Source organism: Geotrypetes seraphini, chromosome 14, assembly GCF_902459505.1.
Source record: "Geotrypetes seraphini chromosome 14, aGeoSer1.1, whole genome shotgun sequence".
Taxonomy (NCBI): Eukaryota; Metazoa; Chordata; class Amphibia; order Gymnophiona; family Dermophiidae; genus Geotrypetes; species Geotrypetes seraphini.
Genome location: NC_047097.1, coordinates 34,130,700 through 34,147,394, shown reverse-complemented (window position 1 = coordinate 34,147,394; position 16,695 = coordinate 34,130,700). Strand labels below are relative to the sequence as shown.

At 38.9% G+C, this 16,695-nt stretch overlaps 1 protein-coding gene across 2 annotated transcripts in view; it reads right to left on the bottom strand.

Moving 5' to 3' along the window:
• Window positions 1-3,543: 3,543 nt before the first annotated feature.
• VPS13C (vacuolar protein sorting 13 homolog C) overlaps window positions 3,544-16,695 on the bottom strand; it is a 442,250-nt gene continuing 429,098 nt past the window's right edge. For both annotated transcript variants that reach the window (XM_033920131.1, XM_033920132.1), the window contains 4 exons: window positions 13,419-13,510; window positions 10,301-10,424; window positions 5,790-5,879; window positions 3,544-5,278 (listed from right to left, as the gene is read on the bottom strand). In XM_033920131.1, the coding sequence (XP_033776022.1) occupies window positions 5,177-5,278; window positions 5,790-5,879; window positions 10,301-10,424; window positions 13,419-13,510 (408 nt within the window). In that variant the 3' untranslated portion in view covers window positions 3,544-5,176. The remainder of the gene's footprint in view (window positions 5,279-5,789; window positions 5,880-10,300; window positions 10,425-13,418; window positions 13,511-16,695) is intronic.

Here is a 16,695-nt window from a genome sequence, read left to right as displayed (position 1 = left end):
TCCTTATCTGTCTCCAGTTATTGCATGTCAGTCCCACTGAGGCAGAAAACAATGTGTAAAGATTCCAGCAGTTGCTGATACACAGAAATCTCACCGATACTCTGCAAGGACTATTAAAATAATAATAATAATAATAATTTATTTTCTTATATACCGCCCTTCCAACAGTTCTGGGCGGTTCACAACAGAAAAACTGGAACATTTCAGTTAAAAATACAATTTCCAACACACAGAGCATTAGAAATAACATCAATTAAAAAACAACATCAAATAAGAATCAATAAAAATACTTAGCCTAATTTAAAAAAAAACACTTTAAAATGTGAATAAGAATCAGTATTATTTATTAAATAAATGAGTTTTCAATAGTTTCCTAAATGTGAGGTGAGAAGAGGCTTGAGCGATCAATGGGCTCATCCATGAGTTCATCTTCCCCACCTGATATTCCAATTCAATATCAGGCGGGGAAGTTTTATAACGACAGGCCCTAGGGATAGGGAAGATGAACATTCCTGAATTTCTGGTACATTTTTTTGGAAGTAAACAATTTCAGATAAGCTACCAAATAAGAGGGTAGTAAACCAAAAGGAGCCTTATAACAGATACACCCAAACTTGAAAAGCACCCTGGCCCCAATAGGCAGCCAGTGCAATTTGACATAAAAGGAACCAAAATGATCATATTTTCTGAGGCCAAAGATCAGGCGAACTGCAGTATTCTGAAGTAAACAGAGTCTTAATAAAATCTTTTTTGGTAACCCCCAAATAAACAATATTACAGTAATCCAAGGTAGACAGTACAGTAGATTGGACCAACAGCCAGGACTCCATATCAAAATGCTTCTTAATTGTTCTCAACTTCCATAATAGTGCATAACTTTTTTTAAATTAGTAAATCTGTATGCTTCTTAAAAGTTAAATTACGATCCAAAATTACTCCTAATGTTTTCAAATTTGGTACTAATTCAAAATTTTGACCCTTCACTTACAAATTTCCAAAAGTATAGCTAGCTTTTACTACATTCTGTTACACTGAGGTCTATGAATGTTTTGAGAGTGGCCAGATCACCAGGAATTGCTTCTAAGTGAGCACACAACCAATTAAGTACCCTTTTTTCTTCTCACAAGAGAACTTTCTGCAAGCAACTGAGCCAACCCATACATTGATGCGCTAACCCTTATTCCATCAGATACACACATACTGATTTCTGCCCTGCATGACAGAAAGTGATGTTGCTTACCTGTAGCAGATGTTCTCCAAGAACAGCAGGCCCAAATATTCTTATATCCGAGTGACATTGGCAACAGAGCCTGGTGAAGTGCTCAGCTAGCTTAATTTATGTAGAACATTCTAGCTCAGGGGTGGGTCACTCCGGTCCTTGAGGGCCGGAATCCAGTCGGGTTATCAGGATTTCCCCAATGAATATGCATGAGATTTATTTGCATGCACTGCTTTCAATGCATATTCATTGGGGAAATCCTGAAAACCCGACTGGATTCCGGCCCTCGAGGACCGGAGTTGCCCACCTCTGTTCTAGCTGCACAGTACCGCACATGTGTAGGAGCCTTCCCACCCAATGCGTAAACAGCAGTCTTTCAGTCCTATGTGATAGCTTTTAGATACAACTCCAAGGGGAGGTGGGAGGGAATGTAAGAATATTCGGCCTGCTGTCCTCAGAGAAAACCTGCTATAGGTAATTTTGCTTTATCCGAGGAAACGTAGGCTTCAATTCTCATATCTGGGTGTCTCTAGCTACCAGGATCACTGAAAACAACAAGGTTAGGTCAACTGGGCTTGAAACGTCAAGGCCTGTTTAATAATAAGCTGAGATACAAACACATACTAATGTGGAGATACAGCCTGGAACAGAATATAATGCCAAACAAATTCTGCAGGACTCTCTGACTGAATCAGGTGTCACCTCAGCAATTCTACTCAAGGCAGGAGTGAGATATGAAAGTATGGACAGAAGCCGACGTTGCAGCCTTGCAAATCTCCTCTACAGAGGCTGATCTCAAGTGGTCTATCGAAGTTGCATGGTTATGACATTTTGAGTCTTGACATGATCTTGAACAGTCAGCCCAGCCTGGGCATAAGCAAAGGAGATGCAGTCTGCTAGCCAACTTGAAATTATGCATTTGCTGATGGCCATTCCCAAATTGGGTCAAAGGAAACAAAAAGCTGGATGGACTGTATGAGCGTTAGTCTGTTCAAAATGGAATGTTAAGACTCACTTGCAGTCTAAGTTATGCAGTACACTTTCATCAGAATGAGCATGTTGGTAGAATAATTGACTAATTATGAAGTAACTCTATCACAACCTTAGGAAGAAAAGGGGTGAGTGCGACACCCCCATGCCCACGATGGCACCCCCTACCTTCTACACAGAGGCCATCCAGAGGGATGCCTACTCCCTTCAGCCAGCAGTCCCACCTCTTCAAAATGGTGGGCCTTCCCCTTCCCTGTGCATCCTGGGGCCTTAAGCATCTTGGCCAATCAGAGTCTTAGGCCAGGATACACTAGGAAGATGAACTATGATATACTGTTAGCCAACTGCTCCATGAAAAGACTGCTCTGAAAAGAATTAGGTCAGCACTTCTTTAAAAGTTAACTGGCAAGAGCAGCATCTTCCTTTTGCTGCTCACACTGGCCTCAGCTCCCTTTGGATGTCACCTCCTGGTCGCAGGACCAGGATGTGACATCAGAAGGGTGCCGAGGCTGGCGTGAGCAGTAGGTGAAAGATACTGCTCGTGCTGGCAAAGATTCAAGAAGTACACAGGGGGTGCTCAAGTGGTGGGGAAGAGTGGGTGAGCGCATAGCACAGCGATATTGGGCCACCGCCCCAGATGTCAACCTCCCTCGTTACAACACTGGCCAAGGTACGCAATCCTTGGCCTTGAGGGTGCCAAACTAACCTGGGTATTTAACCAGCATACCTTTTGTTCTGAGGCACAAGTTAATGTGCATAATTAGGTTTCCTGATAAACTAGATCTATTTGCAGCCCTTAAGACTTAACAGAGACATGCTATATTTGGATATCCAGGCAGAACATTGTTATAATATACAGGAAAATAAGTCAACAAACTAAGGTACATCATGTCAATTTTACATTTATTTTTTTTTTTTACAAATAATATACAAAATCATTTGTACTGTTTTGTAGGCAAGTTTGCATGAATAAAGGCTATATTCAAATCAGGATACAACGTTAATATAGTACATTGGGCAGACAGACCATACAAAAATGCTCTTATAATCAGAAATAAGCATTTGGCAGTGGTTTAACATGTGGTCATTTTCTGTATGTGAATGTATATACGAGTATATATATATATATTTTTTTTTTTTTTCAATGAAGTGATGACAAGTACGTTCAAATATATATATATATATATATATATTTGAACGTACTTGTCATCACTTCATAAAAAAAAAAATATATATATATATTTGAAAGTGAACAGAGAAATTAAATTTTTGTACATTTTTATTCTCTCCACAGGCACTCAAGAGGAATAGGTCAGCACTCTCTCTACCAATGATCTAAGCTATCTTTCCTCCCCCTGTTATCACTTTCATGAAAATCATAAATATAGTTATTCCAACCTTATGTCAAACAGCTTGGCAACCAAGTGATATGTCTAGCTTGTACTTTTTTATGATAAATGATATAAGGTATATACTGCTATATGCATGTTGGCAGAAGCCTTCAAATCATACCTCATAAAGGCACAACATCCTGGTGGGCTACAATAGTAATATTTTGTTCTGTGCATACGACTCAGTAAATGTGAGGGAAATTCTAGATAAATAGATATTGTTAATGTGCAGTATGACGCAGTATCTGATCCCAAATGGTCTGATGTGTAGAGTAGAGAGTCCCTAAGGCTCAACATTTTAGTTGTGCTTAAGCTGCCAAATATAATTACAGAACCATTTTGTTATTTTTAGGATATCTAAGCATATCAGATTCTGTGCTCTCATGCTGTTTTGAATGCAGTCTTTTAGTCTAGTGATTTGACATTGCTTTTCAGTCGCCTTTCCTTCTTTCCTATTTCTGAGATCAAATTGTAGACACTGTTTGTTCTGTGTTTCTCACTCCCAATGGACACGTGTACCTGCACAGTGCAGCATTTATCTCGCAGCAGCATAGAAATGAGAACTAGTAATACTAATTGCATGTTGATGAAATATACAGGTCTTGATCTTACCACCACCTAAACTTTGTATGGCTGAGTGCATTGCTTTGTGTCTGTTAATTTTCTAGACTTGACTAAACAAAGGGGAGAGAAGACAGCATACCAATAATCTCAAAATGATTTCTATAAACTCACTACTGCATCTTCAATAGCATGATCAGAAATACAGAAAAGGAATTAAGGGGGTCCTTTTATCACCCTGCGGTAGGGGTTTAAAGCGCATTAAACCGCCTGCCACGCTAGCCGCTTACGCCTGCATTGAGCAGGTGTTAGTTTTTTTAGCCGGCCGCGGGGGTTAGCGCGTGATGAAATGTCCGACCCGCTAACTCTGCTAGCGCGGCTTGATACAAGGACCCCTAAGTATCTGATTAAAAAGGGCAGTACTGTGTAACTGTAATATTGTCTATGCTTTGTGCCAAGTACTGATTTAGACAGCACAAATATGGCATTGATCGATACCGTGGCTCAGCTACAGTACATAAATCTGAAGTTTGAACTTGGGCCATTAAGATGTTGCTGTACCAGAGAGAGTGCTGATTGTACTTTTAAGTTATGAATGAGGATTCTTCTCTAGCCCTCTGCCAGCGAGAACCTTGGATTGCCTGGCTTGACCGCTGAAAATGAGTGGCGGTATGGGAAATATCCCAATGTGTGGCTGAATCAGGAATACGTGGACGGACATTTTTGTCAGATTTACATTAATATGAGTTATTTAAATTCCAGTTCAATAAAGGCCTGAATTACTCATACAATAATTAAGCGATTTAAAACCATAACTCTCAAATTTCAGACATTTTCTTATGCACCGTCAATCCTTCGCAGGCTGAAATCTTAGGAACCAGTGGAAATGCTATACATCAAATGTAAACACTAAGCAAAGTTAAAATATTAGCAGGCAAAGTAAATTACAATTTAGTGCAATGTGAAAAATTCTGGACAGGTATGATAGGTTAGAAGAAATCTGTTCTGAAGTTGTTCATGAGGATGAATACTGTTTGATAAATCGCAATGATTTTTGTTTCACCAGCTTCTGTTGTTGTCTTTTTGACTGGGCAACATCAATGGCATTACACACCATCTGTCAATTCATAAAAGAGGGTAAGAATCCTTTCATATGGCATACAAAACAAAGAATACTCTATTACCCACTTGTATTTTAGTTATAATGCTCACAAAGTCAAAGGGAACTATGAGGGGATTACTTGGGATAATTCTCTGATAATGTCCTGTTCACTTGAGCGCTTGTTTGCATGAAAAAAGGGCAAAATCCAAGCTTAAAGTATTATACTTATTTGAATATAGACAGACGAGACTGACTAAATATTAGTATAAATGTTGAGAGTGTTGTTAGAAAGGACCAGTATCATCATCACTGTCTTTCTACCCATTCCTCTCTTGTCCACTCTTCACATTTCTGACTTGCAATGAAGGGCAAGTAATATCTATGCAGAAAATAATCTGGCATGGCTTCTCATTTAATTGCAAGTTATTTTTTTCCTGTTCCAAAAACCAAAGGCCCTTCAATGCATTCTATGAGGACTGGAAAAATAAAGGAAAAAAACAATGACACCTTTCCAGACATGGATTACCTTGGCAGCATCTGTATTTTGGAGTTGAATTTTCTTCAGGTACCCTTGACCGGCACTTTCTTTTTTCTGGAACACTAATGGCCCATGATTCTGTTTCAAGAGAAAATGACAAAACTGCATTGTGGGAAAGGAGAATTTGGTACCTTTCATTGGATAACTAAAATGTCACTACTTAATTATGTCTGCCCAATAACATATATGCAAACATAACTAAATTCCGAAGAAATAATATTTCTCTTTATTTGTATTGCAAGTGTAATTACAGAAGATCGAAGAAGGAAAGAAAAAATGCATTTGTGCAAATCAGTTAACAATGAAGGAAAACACAAAAATTATAAATACATCAATGCCATTGCCTTACAAGAAAAGTTGACTAGGGAAGGGGCAAAGAGAAAAACAATCCAAAAATTTACACAAAAGGCATAATCCATCCCTTAAGGATAACTTGAAGGTCCACATCTTCAAGGTTACTAGCCCGTATTTTCTTTCATAAATGATTCCAATTTCAACAAGGAGTCAAAAAACTACATGCCTACCCTGTACTGTGTCAAATATTTTCAAAGTTGTTTTACAAAGAATTCATCCTCCACATCCAAGACCCCTAAGCACATCTGAATCAAAATGTGGAGCAGGTTGACGGTACAAGAAGTAGCAAGAGAGAAGCATAGAAGTAACTGGGTAAAATTTTTCACCATTGCCCGACACAACAGAATTTGAAATAAACAAACATGAAGGTCTCAACCTAAGCAAAAACATTCAGATATTTTTGCCCAAAGAAGGCAACCCTTTTACAGAGGGATCTTTTCAGCACATGATTGCTATCAGATTCCTGACATAGAGTCACCAGAGGAGTAGTTAGAGTAGGGATCCATGGTGCGACCTCACCTGGAGTATTGCATTCAGTTTTGGTCTCCTTATCTCAAGAAAGATATAGTGGCACTAGAAAAGGTTCCAAGAAGAGTGGCCATGATGATAAAGTATAGGCACGTGGGATCTCTCGGAGAGAGAAAGAGATAATGGTTACTGTGGATGGACAGACTAGATAGGCTATTTGGCCTTTGTCTGCCATCATGTTTCTATGATTATTTTAAGGACCCTATCAGCCCAAGATTATTATCAGAGAGAATACAATCCATATTCCCTTCTTCCAAATTTTCATTCTTAATATTAATAGGGATATTAAACATCCTGGATGCAGCTGCTAGTGAACTTGGAGATCAAGTTTCAAGTTTCAAGTTTATTAAAATATTTGATTGAACGCTTTTCAGGATACAAAGCGTTTTACAAAGAAATAAAATTGGATATATTAAAATTACAAATACATCGTAAATAAAAATTGTTACTTAAAAAAATTAAAAAACGAACTGGGGTAACAAACACATGGAACAGTAGGAAAGGAGGGAAAAGAAAAAATACAATAAAAAAATAAAAAAAACAAGATGAGTTAATCAGGTTGGGTTAGAACATAAGGATATCTTTAAGTTCTCTACCATGAGCTTATAAAATGCTTCTGTGCTGGCAATGGTCTAGTCTTGGAAGAATTAAGCAAGCCCAAGTTTTTATCCCTTACAGAATTTTACATCTAGTCCATTTTAATATGTAGCAACAAATTACATAGAAACATGATGGAAGATAAAGGCCAAATGGCCTATCTAGTCTGCCCCTCTGCAGTAACTATTATCTCTTCCTCTCTCTAAGAGAGATCCCACTTGCCTATCCCACACCTTCTTGAATTCAGACACTTGCTCTGTCTTCTTCCGGGAGACTGTTCCATGCATCTACCACCTTTTCTGTAAAAAAGTATTTTCTTAGATTACTCCTGAGTCCATCACCTCTTAACTTCATCCTATGCCCTCTCATTTTAGAGCTTCCTTTCAAATGAAAGACTCGACTAATGCACATTTATGCCAAGTAGGTATTTAAATGTGTCTATCATATCTCCCGCCTTTCCTCTAAAGTATACATATTGAGATCTTTAAGTCTGTCCCCATATGCCTTATGATGAAGACCATGCACCATTTTAGTAGCATTCCTCTGGACTGACTCCATCCTTTTTACCTTTGATAGCAGCTATCTTTGAAGCTGCAGTGTTGCTATCCAATTCCTTAATAAGGACATAAGAATAGCCTTACTGGGTCAGACCAATGGTCCATCTAGCCCAGTAACCCATCTTCATGGAGGCCAATCCAAATCACAAGTACCTGGCAAAAACCCAAATAGTAACAGCATTCCTTGCCACCAATCCAGGGCAAGCAGTCACTTCTCCCATGTCTGTTTCATCCCTTCTCAGTCTTAGTTCTCAAACCTCTCTGCTGACTTTTTATTAAAAATACACAAAACTGAAGATACACTTGCAAGTTTTATTCCTCAGTGTTGCTGATGACATGCAATACTTGTTTTAGACTAACATTCGTAGATGAACCAGGGATATTATTGCTATCTCTTACTTATTTACTTACATTTCTTAACCAACTGTTCAGTCCCAGAGGGCAAAGAAATCATCATTTTTACATTCCAACACTCAGTCATTTGGGCTTAGATTGAGACAGTCATGTTTATTTCAAATTCTGCTGTGTCAGGCAATGGTGAACATGTTTACCCAGTTACTTCTATGCTTCTTTCTCACTTGCTACTACTTTTTTTTAAGAAGTGCAGGCTAAGTATAGCCTGCACTTCTTAAAAAAAATAAAATCACACCAAAGAGATGGTATGCCTTACTGATGGAGCTGCTGCTCCTATGCCTAAAGATTGTGCAACTGTGTCCCCTACTGCTCTTTGTGACTTTATGTAGGTCTCAAATGCCATCTTGCCTTCAGTGGCACCTTTTTCTCCTTTATGCCTTTCGGATCAGTCGAGTTTTTTTCTCCATTGCAGTTTCCTACTGCAATGCATTCTATTCTTTTCTTCCTTGCTGACCCTTTCCTTAATTTCACCTGTGGCGCTCCATTCTTTGGAAACTTCAGCGAATCCAATATTTGGTCCAATATTTGTACCATCAATATGCTCCACATTTTGATTCAGTATAGATGCTGGGATAACAATAGGTAAGATTGGGGAATTGCGTTGAGGGGCTAAGAGAAATCTTACCCTCCCAAACTTGACTGAGGCCTCCAGCTATACACATAACTGTGATTAAGACATCATTGCTACAAAAATAAACATTCTTCGGTCTGTGAATCAGCACTGGGGGGTTCCACTGGCTTGGAAACCAATTTACATTTGCTCTTTGCCGACTCTGGGCTCCTTTTACTATGGTGCGCTAGTGTTTTTAGTGCATGCAGGATATTACCGTGCACTACGCAGCTAGAACTAATGCCAGCTCAATGCTATTCCACGCGTTAATGCCCCAACGCAGCTTCGTAAAAGGAGCCCTATATCTTTTGTTTCACTATGGGGGAAAAAGGAAAGGAAAGATGTCTGGACTACATTTAGCTTCTGAATGCCACAGATATCTTGGAAGCTTTCCTAAAATATTTTTGAGGAGATTAAAAAAAAAAAAAAATCATATCTTCTCCCATTTAAAATGGTGTTTACTTGTCAAAAACAACATGATGACATCACTACTAAAAGTTTTTGAAAACATTCAAAATACTTTTAAAACAGTGATTTAAATAAAAAAAGGCCCACTTTCTTAAAAAAATACCCAGAGAATACTATTTTAAAGTGCACATGCAACTAAAACACACAAAAACCAAAATTAAAAAAGCATTAAGAAAAACAATTAAATAAAAAACCTAACTATAAAAATTAGACTAGTGTAATACATCATAAAATAACATAAAACAGAGTCATAACACAGTCATTGCTGGCAGCCAAACTGGATGAAATTTGTGGCAGTTTTGATCAAGGCATTAAATACCTAATGGTGTTTCTTGCTATCTCTGCAGCGATCGATACGCTGGATCATGATATTTTGTTGAACAGGCTTTATGCCTGTGGGTTTCGAGGAACAGTTTTACAGTGGTTTGAATCGTTTATGAATGACAGAATGCAGGAGGTATTTGTGGAAGTCAATTTTTCTAAGTGTAGGGAGGTGGGTACAGGTATATCTCAAAGTTCTGATTATCGGTGTTGTTGTTCAATCTGTATCTGTAAACTGATGAAACAACTAGGTATATTACTGTATTGGCTATATGCTGATGATATACCATTTTTCTTTCTAGTTGAGGGCTCTTTGGTATTGAGTGTGCAGAGATTGAATGACATTTTTGATACCATTAAGAGTTGGATGATGCCAACAGGTTAGTGCTAAATGTTGCAAACACAAAGATTATGCTTGCTTCAAGGGATCCAGACACTGAAGCTATTGCTTTTATTTCTGTACTAAATACATAAATGCATTTTTCTACTGAAGTGCGTTATCTGGGTGTGATACTAGATCCCTAGTTATTTTTAAGTCTCAAACTCAGAGTAGAAAAAAAAAAATCTATTTTGTTAAATTATATTTTTAGTTTTAAACTGTCACATATTTTTCTTATCTAATGAAAGGCAGAATCAAATCATATACATACCTTAACATAGAGATTTAATATGCTCTTTTCCACAGACGGTGGCCGCACAAAATCTTCCAAAAGGTAATCCCAATCTGTGATTCTCTGGCCCAAGATTTCCATCTCCTTTACACACATCACTCGCCTGCCATTGAACAATTAAAAGGTCCTTACAATCAAAAAAAAATGTGTCCGTGGATTGGTTATTTATCCACCTTGGAGAAAATTCAGTAATTGGTGCAGAAAAGTACTATTTTATAAAGGGCATGCATCCTTATTAGAACAGTGTTTTGTGCGGATCCTGCACCTAACTTTTGCGTACTATACTTACGTGTAAATGTTGGTGCCCAATTTAGGTATGTTTCAGGAGAATTCTAAAAATCCATATGCAACATTTTATAATGTTCTTGACCATGCCCATGAAGTTAGGCATTGCGCTTTATAGAACACTGCACAGTAAAATGCACATGCAAATTTTTATGACTGCCAACATCATTAATTGGTTGTTAACATCAAATTATTGATGTTTCTCAGCTCATTAGTCAATTTGCAGGTGCAAGTTTGGATGCTATATATAGAATACAGGGGCTAGAGAGTAATTTGATAACATGAAATTGTACCAGTTTTCAAAGGGAAAGCATGCGTATTGTTTCCCTTTGAAAGTTACCCCATGCAATGCATATGTACTGTTATTTAGTATGTACCAATTCCCCATTTATTTTATGTACCTACAAGTGCATTTTCTAAACTAGAGTATTTACACAAGTGCTAATCTTGAATCTTGCCCCTGAGAGCATGTCTGCTTAGGTAGGACAGTTATATGCATACAGGGCTACATGTACACAGATTTACCAACATATTGTTTGGGCAATATTAAAAGAAGCTACAGCCTTATGCATTTGAACAGCTTTCTCAGCATTTCTTATGGTCATTTTTCCGCTCAGTTTTCTCTTGCCACCTCTTTGCGCCTTGAGGGCTAAAAGGGAAAATTTTGGCACAGGTAGAATGCCAAATATAAGTTAATGCCTCCAAGATACATTAATATTCGCCAAACTGCCTCAAAGGATTCCAAGGGATCTTCTATTATCACAATTAGCAAACGTTATAGTCAAGTTATATTTTAATAATTTTTAAACAGTATAAAGGCTATATTGCAATTTGATAAGCAAACATCAAATTCAAGGGCAGTTTGCCAAATAGTATTTTGTAGTCTGACCTCGATACCGGGAAATATGATAGAGGCGCTGATAAAGGACCGCATCATTGATCACCTTGACGGACACGGTCCGATGAGGACCAGCCAGCACGGTTCCAGTAAAGGCAGGATCTTGTTTGATGAACTTGCACTTTTTTGAGGGAGTAAACAGGAAGATAGACAAGGGCGACCTGGTCGACATTGTATATCTGGATTTTCAGAAGGCGTTCCACATGAATGACTACTTCGGAAAATTGTGAACCATGGAATCGAGGATGAAATACTCATATGGATTAAAAACTGGCTGGAGCATAGGAAACAGAGTGGGGGTAAATGTACAATACTCGGACTGGAAGAGCGTCACCGCAGGGCTCGGTGCTTGGACTCATGCTCTTCAACATCTTTATAAACGATCTGGACATTGGTACGACGAGTGAGGTGATTAAATCTGTGGACAATACAAAGTTATTCAGAGTAGTGAAGACACAGGGAGACTGCGAAGATCTGCAATGTGACATAATCAAGCTCGAGAAATGGGCATCGACATGGCAAATGAGGTTCAATGTGGATAAGTGTAAAGTGATGCATGTCAGTAACAAAAATCTCATGCATGAATACAGGATGTCCGGGGCAGTACTTGGAGAGACCTCCCAGGAAAGAGACTTGGGAGTTCTGATCGACAAGTCAATGAAGCCGTCTGCGCAATGTGTGGCGGCAGCGAAAAGGGTGAACAGAATGCTAGGAATGATAAAGAAGGGGGATCACGAACAGATCGGAGAAGGTTATCATGCCGCTGTACCGGGCCATGGTGCACCTTCACCTGGAGTACTGCGTCTAGCACTGGTCGCCATACATGAAGAAGGACACGGTACTACTCAAAAGGGTCCAGACAAGAGCAACTAAAATGGTTAAGGGGCTGGAGGAGTTGCCGTACAGTGAGAGAGTGGAGAAACTGGGCCTCTTCTCCCTTTGAAAAGAGGAGACTGAGAGGGGATATGATCGAAACATTCAAAATACTGAAGGGAATAGACTTAGCAGATAAAGACAGATTATTCACCCTCTCCAAGGTAGGGAGAACGAGAGGGCACTCTCTAAAGTTGAAAGGGGATAGATTCCGTGCAAACGTAAGGAAGTTCTTCTTCACCCAGAGTAATAGAAAACTGGAACGCTCTTCTGGAGTCTGTTATAGGGGAAAACACCCTCCAGGGATTGGAAAACAAAGTTGGACAAGCTCCTGATAAACTGGAACATACACAGGTGAGGCTGGACTCATTTAGAGCACTGGGGGCCACCACGTGAGCGGACTGCTGGGCACGATGGAACACTGGACTGACCCAGCAGCGGCAATTCTTATGTTCTTATCTGTAGCTGGAGGAGGGCAAAAAACTAACAAGCATGCAAGCAGAGGCAGTGCTTTTAATATAGAAATTTTTACTGTAGGTGACTCTTGTGTGACTTTTTTCTCTGTTTTCATGCTTGGTTTTGTCCCCTCTCCCATCAAATCAATAAAGCATACCAAGTGATTCAAGCCTTTCAGATTCCTTAAAGGGGTACTTTTTCCTGAGATGCACACTGAATACCACTCATAAGCCAGCAGGGACCACCACAGTAACAGATATCTCTCCCCACTAAACCGGTGCACATTCTCCTTCTGTATGCCTAGATCCCAGTTGGCCTGACACTGCAGATACAACGTAAAGTTATCATTATCCCTGAAAATGAAGGAAAAATGAGAAGTCCCAGATAAAGCTGAGGGTACTTCCAGATTCTCACTTCTTTCAGGAATCAGTACACTCTGTTCATCACGTTTCCTAAATGCTGGTCAAAACAGATGCCAAAGTAGTCAAACAATAATAAGAACTGGATAAAAGAGAATCAGAACTTGTTTCTACTGTATTTGTAAAGAAAGCTTATCTAATGAAACAAATTGATACCAGAAAGTACCTATTTGTGATAACCAAGGTTGAATTTTTGCCTTCTGGAACAGTGCAGCAATATTGGAAGACCTCGCCATCCAGTTTCTTAACGTTGGAATTCTACACGAAAAAAAAAAATAAAACAGCTTCCATTGACAAGATGCACAAAATACGAGGCTATATTGATATAGAAATGGATCATAAAGTCTATATTAATTTAACTTCTAACTTCTTAAAGAGTGTCACTGCATAGTTATTAAAACTTCAAAAGACGTAAAGCAATTTGCAGGATGAAAGACAAAAATGGTACAAAAAAACCCAACATGAAACATGCGCTTGAGATGAATGTTTGCTCTAAACAGCTGTAAATAAAGGGATGTTAAGTAGTTCATAGGGAACCAAAATGATAATTCTCTTAAGAATGTTAATACTTTCATACTCAAAATAATTAACTGAAGAACTGCAGGGTCATTTTTTTATATGAAGACTAATTTAAATATTTGATTCGCTAAGATTTTGCTGTTGGCATGTTTGATAAGAAAATTATAAAACATTCCATACTCTCAGTAGCACTCAATGCTACTAGTTCTCTCCATGCAAAAAGGACATACCAGTTAAAATGATGACCAAATGGTTATAAGTGACATTTACATTTTTTCATAAAATTGGCAATAGTTTACAAAGTAGTTTAAAAGACCACCACATGCTACTTAGCAGTCAGAGAATTAACAGCAGACAATGATAAATGTTAACAAAATCAAATGAATGAAATTCTAAAGGGCCAATCACCATTACATCCAACACAAAACTCTTTTATGTAAGGCACATTAATTTAGAATTAAATGTCATCTTTCTTTAACGGACAGTCTAATCAAAATTGTGTTTTTCAAACACTTTTCTGTGTATCTAATAATGCAATAAAGTAAATATCAGGTCTTTTTAAATATCTAATAATGCTAACATTTAAGTCTTTTTAAATAATTAAAAAATACGTTTTCTAAACATAAAAAGTAAAGATGTCTAGCACAAAATGGTGTCCAATTATCTGAGTTGCCGGAAGTGAGGTCAGACGCCGAGAGACGGCTTTAAATTTTGAGCCTCCCGCCGGCTTAGTTCGCATCTACATAGCGGGGAAGTCGGTTATTGACGGCAGTTCAGTGAGTATACAAAGTTTGTTTACACTTGGGCTCAGTGATTTAGACGCTTCGGTCCAGAATTTATGATAGGTGGGTGTTTCGGGGGGGTTTTTCTAGGACATACTAACTTTGCAAATTTGCAGCCATGAAACGTTTAATTAGTGTAACACAAATGTTTTATTTGTTTCATTTGTAGCATTGAAATTCAATACACTGCTGTTCTGAAGAAGCTCTGATTAATAGTAACAGAGCGAAACGGAGATCTTCCGCCGTTCAGGCGTGGGATTCCCTGGGCGTTTGTCCAGCTAAGTACCACGCTTTCACAGCAGCACAATCAGTGCATAAACAATGTAGCAGTAATATGAGTAATAAGTCCATAATATGTTACATTTACAATATAAACACAACAAGCTCTTAGAGAAAATAAGACTTTACTCGATGATAGCTCCAAGATTAGTTCTGGCTGTGAACCTTGGGCACTGGAGAATTTTAGTCTTCATCTCTATGTATTGAGCTTTGGTCATTTTGGAGTTGTGTGTTGGCCTATGACAGGAGTTTAACATTAATTTAGAAGCCATCATTACGTGTGTGTGTATGTGTATTTCAGTGGTCTCCAACCTTTTTCACATATGTGAATATGAGAAAGCTTTCAGGGCCACCACAAGATTTCACGCTTACACATTTAAGCCTACACTAGTTAAATATATCACTGAAAACTCCATGCACTCTTTTGTGTTTTAGCAAAACTTTGGCATGGTTTCCATAATTCTCTGAACACAAGTGTTTCTTGGTTTATCTAGCTTTGTCATATCACTGTGGTACTTGTGCATCTAAACATGAATCCTGACTTTTGACCTTTCTTGATATTCAGTCACCATATACGATGAGAAAATATAAATTCGTTTTGTTTGTTTTTTTATTAGAAATTATATGTATGTTTATTGCTGGAAACTGCTTAGATATTAAAGGCGACTTTTAATCACGCACTAACCCCCGTGCTGGCCAAAATCTACCGCCTGCTCAAGGCTAGCACGGCTGGCGGTTTAACGCGCATTATTATGCACGTTAAACCGCTAGCGTGGCTTGATGAAAGGAGCCCTAAGTGGTCTATAAATGTTTTGAATAAATAAATAATAAATAAATGGGCATATGGTATAGGGCAGGGGTGCCCACACTTTTTGGGCTTGCGAGCTACTTTTTAAATGACCAAGTCAAAATGATCTACCAACAATAAAATTAAAAAAAAACCACAAAGCACACTGTATGCATAGAAAATGTTAATCATCATTCCTATTCCAGGGTTTTTCAAAGAGGTCAAAGCAGATGACTCTAAGCACTATCACCTCAGTAACAACCATACAAAAATAGACAAATATACCCCCTCCCTTTTTACTAAACCACGATAGCAGTTTTTAGCGCAGGGAGCTGCGCTGAATGCCCAGCACTGCTCTCGACACTCATAGGCTCCCTGCGCTAAAAACCTCTATTGTGGTTTAGTAAAAGGGGACCATATTGTAAAATATAGACAGCAGATATAAATTCAGACATATTTTGATCACTAAATTTAAAATAAAATCATTTTCCCTACCTTGTCTGGTGATTTCATGAGTCTCTGGTTGCACTTTCTTCTTCTGACTGTGCATACAATCTTTCTTCCCTTCTTTTAGCCTGTATGCTTCTTCTCCTCCAGACCTCATTCCTTCCCCCCCACTTTTCCTTCCTCTTCCCTGCCCTTTCTTTCTCTCTGCCTCCCTTTCATTTTTTTCTGTTTCTCTTCTTTCCTTCTGTATCCCTGCCTGCCCTTTTTCTTTCTTTCTCCCTGCCCTCCCCCAAGCCACTGCCACTGCCATTACCATCGGGGACCAGGATCCAAACACCACCAACAACAGGCCCCAAGCTCTCCCTGCTTCGGCCAACCAGCATTCCTCTCCCCGACGTCAATTCTGCCGTCGGGAAGAGGAAGGCTGATCAGCCCAAGATCGTGATCAACCTATTGGGGGAAATGCTGCCGGGTCCTGCCTTCGCGGAAAAAGAAAGTAGGCAGGACCCGGCAGGAACAAGAACAAATGCTTCACTAACCTGTCTCCCGCATTAGCCCGTAGCGAACGCTTGCTTCAGGGCTCTCAACATGTGCGTGCCGGCTTCCCTTCTCCCCCCCCCCCCCCGGAC